Below are 3,581 nucleotides of genomic sequence, written 5' to 3'. Positions count from 1 at the left end.
TTTTTTTAAAATATTGAGATATAAAATATGGATTCTTCCTGATACATTGTTGCTGTCGGGATGGAAACCTTGTATCTCCATATTTATATTATAATAAATAATTTATTTTAGAACTAAAATAAATGTATGTATTTTGTCAGGTCTGCGACACAATCTTGGTCCACACCAAAGAAAGGTTCTCCTTTACCGACCACCTTGTAAGTGTCACACTGCTACAAGGAGAGATGTTTCAACAGCATGGCCATACATTCCCTGTTGAGGCTCTGAACATCACTGTCAGGGCATACCCTATGTTAAATAAGGCGAAGCTGAAGACTGAACTGTCTCTCATTTATGAGAGTCCAGAATTCAAGGGCTGCTGTGGTGCACTGGCGCTGTACCAGGTTTTGCTGAAGTACAACCTCCAGGATACTTTTTCAGAGACTGTTGCTCTGTTGAACATCCTCATAACCACCCCCATGACAACTGCTGAAGCTGAGAGGTGTTTCTCAACCTTAAAGAGAATCAAGACATTCCTGAGAAATGTAATGGGACAGGAACGTCTGAATGGACTGGCTATGCTTTCCATGGAGAGGGAACTAGTCAGGAACATGCCTGCTTTCAATGAGAGAGTAATTGATCACTTTGCTACTTTGAAAGAGAGAAGAGCAAAATTTCAGTATAAGTAAGCAGTGTATTAAGCGAGTAATGTGATGTAAGCAGTGTAACAATAGTGAGTATAGAAACAAACATGGAGATGTATTGCAAGAGTCACTTTATTTTTCATTAATATTAAAGTAGTGAAGTTGCCTTTACATGCTTAAGCTGTTAATTTATCCATTGCATGGGTGGACCTTATCCTTATCAATCATCCAAACATTTGCCCCCCCTGAGAGATTTTGCAGGAGCCGCCACTGGATTAGAGTGTGTTGCGTGTGCATTGGCAGGTACTACGGTCTTTATGATACCGCAGACCGCAAGGGTCTGCTCAAGAAGTATTATAAGGATGCACTCATCACCATCTACACCCCCTCAGAGTGAGCTGACAATCATACACACACTTACAAACTGGCCAGCAAGGCTGTCACATGAAAGGATGAATTGGTATTTGCCACAGACCGCTCTCGAGAGACCGTGTTACATTGCTTATCATCGGTACAGGCAGTTATAAGTGTAAGAGCCATGAGACAGAAAGTGAATGTATCATTTCTGCGTATACATTTGATGTACATCTGTCATACATTTGTTGAGACTGGGCATATTTGATTTGGAATATTCCAACTGTTTAGAACCCCCCTGTGATTCGACGATCCGTTGATTGAACCCATGACGTCACTTCCTGTCTGAGAGTATAAACGGGAAGTTACGAAAAGAGCCAGGTGGGGAGCGAGTGGACAGTCTTTGACCATGCGGCAACGTGATACCGTATATGGACAAGCGAAGATATAACTTTAGAAATCTATCGTTTTTGTGCAACTAAGATATAAAGAAAGTTTGATTTAAGACACCTCAAACATGCGTCAGACTTATTGCTCCCACAAGTTAAGGCGTAGTTTATTTTTTGGTATAAGAAAGCTGCGCCTACAATAAGCATTAATGACAACTTCGATAGCGTCATCAAAGAGCAGGCCATTTAAAGTGCGCTGAAACGTGCGGAGGTTTTTTCACATAGCCACAAGCAGCGAATCAGAAGATTGGTTTAAATGCTTCGAAATGAAATGGCTTCTAAAATTGGAATTAAATCATCAGTTTCCGCAACGATACCAGAAGAAAGAAATGCTTTGCAAAAACACGGAAATTAAAGCACACTTGTGGATGCGAGTGTAGCCACTCCGTTTCCTAACACTCCGGATCTCGTTTCCACCTCCAGGAGCAGCCTGGGAGAGGAGGGTACAGACAAGCCGACCCCGGAAGATTCACGTGAGTGTTGGTCACGAGCGATGTTTGCAGATCCGCGCGTCACTGTGTCGCCGCTCATGTCATTCTGTCACCGTGCGCCATGCAGTTTTCTCCTTGCTCCGCACATCCGATTAGCACAGTGAACTACGTACAGTGCAAAAGAAGTTTAACATGTGCATATCTGTCGCCACGCACATCACCACAGTTTTGTTGCCCTCCTGCCCCCTCATCCTACAGCACAGCTCAAGTGCGAGCGGCTGACGGCGGAGGACTTCATCAAAGAGCTGACACACAAGCATCACGATATGTCCTCCTTCACCACCACCGTCAGCCGTGGCACGGTGAGCCAACTGTGGCCTTGTACCAAAACGCCCTCATTGGCATAGCCGCTGGCTCTGCTTAAACACAAATTGCTGAGCTTATGCAGCCTGAGTTACAAATCTTTCCTGTGCACAAGCCCTCAATTTATGCTTAGAGTTTTTACTATAATTATTTTGACTTATTCTTTGATACCCTTATGTTCACGTAAATATGTCCACCTTTAGCTTGCTCCAATATGTAACGTGAATTATTACATGAAACGTAACTCTTAAGAGACATTAAAGCCATCTTCTTGGCCTTAAATATACATTATCCCGAGCCTTGACACTCGATCTCATTATGATCCCTAGCAACATCTCTCTCTCAAACTTTGACACTAACACAAGCCAAGACTCACACTTACTCTAACCACAGCACTAACCCTGGCCGAGACCCCAACCCTGCAGTCTCCACCTCTTGGGTTGCTTACAAATGGTGGGCGGTCGTGTTTACTTGTGACTCTCACTTTACAGGATACCCAGGTCAACTTCACCGTGCACGGCTTCTTCAAAGAGAGTGAGTATTTGCATAGTCACATTCACCATCAGCTTCGTCATCAGCAGTAGCATCATCAACAGCATAACTGACATTGCATTTAACTACACCAGGTGTATTCTGCACTGCCTGCCATAAGCACCACCTCATTATTCTAATTGATCCTGCCATGCGGTTTATGCTAATAAAGTGGCTTTCTCTTGACGCCCGTGCACCTTTGTCCACGTGTCAATCCTCAGTCAAGAATTGCCAAGAGTCTGTGAAGATATTTTGGCGGGTGGTGCAATTGGTGCCAACCATGGACGGCAGGTGAGTCACTTGCACCATGACCCCCCACATCATAACAACCGCTGGTCACCACTAAGTGGCAGTCACGTCACCACGGCGCTTGTGCCAGCCTATGTGCACGTTGAGGCCACGTGAAGTGTCGAACGCCCACTGGCAGGAGGTCACGAGACAGACCCAGGTACTACGGGTCAACTGAGATAGCTGGCCAATGCACCACCTGTGCCCCCTACTATGCCAACTTGCTGTGATTTAGCCACCCAGCGCTCTGCTCGTTGTTTTGAGCGTTACTCCTCTGCCCCATTTTTTTTGGAGGGAGACTGCCTCCAACTACCCAGTAGCATTCTTCACGAGCCTCCTCCACAGAGGCAGATTTTAACACCGCTGGTACCAGTCATCCGCAAGTCCACTCAAATCCACATCCTCTTGTACCACATTGCTCCCTCTCTTCTCTAGCCCGTTCCGCGCCCGTTTAGCCCCCTCTATCCAGCCGAACAAAAGCTGTTTAGGCATGCGGTGGCTGGGTATACGGGCTACATGACACATCATATACACATAGCCAC

At 45.5% G+C, this 3,581-nt stretch overlaps 1 protein-coding gene across 1 annotated transcript; it reads left to right on the top strand.

The window, feature by feature from the left end:
• The first annotated feature begins 709 nt into the window (after positions 1 to 709).
• LOC144947789 (nuclear RNA export factor 1-like) lies at positions 710 to 3,046 on the top strand. Its single transcript, XM_078877143.1, has 5 exons — positions 710 to 1,016; positions 1,850 to 1,899; positions 2,116 to 2,219; positions 2,712 to 2,754; positions 2,973 to 3,046. The coding sequence occupies exons 1-5, from the start codon at positions 796 to 798 to the stop codon at positions 3,044 to 3,046; spliced, it is 492 nt and encodes a 163-aa protein (XP_078733269.1). The 5' UTR covers positions 710 to 795.
• Positions 3,047 to 3,581: the final 535 nt, after the last annotated feature.

The sequence above is a fragment of the Lampetra fluviatilis genome, chromosome 47 (assembly GCF_964198595.1).
Source record: "Lampetra fluviatilis chromosome 47, kcLamFluv1.1, whole genome shotgun sequence".
Classification (NCBI taxonomy): Eukaryota; Metazoa; Chordata; class Hyperoartia; order Petromyzontiformes; family Petromyzontidae; genus Lampetra; species Lampetra fluviatilis.
The sequence above is the reverse complement of the archived record's forward strand: the minus strand, read 5'-3'. Positions and strand labels throughout refer to the sequence as shown.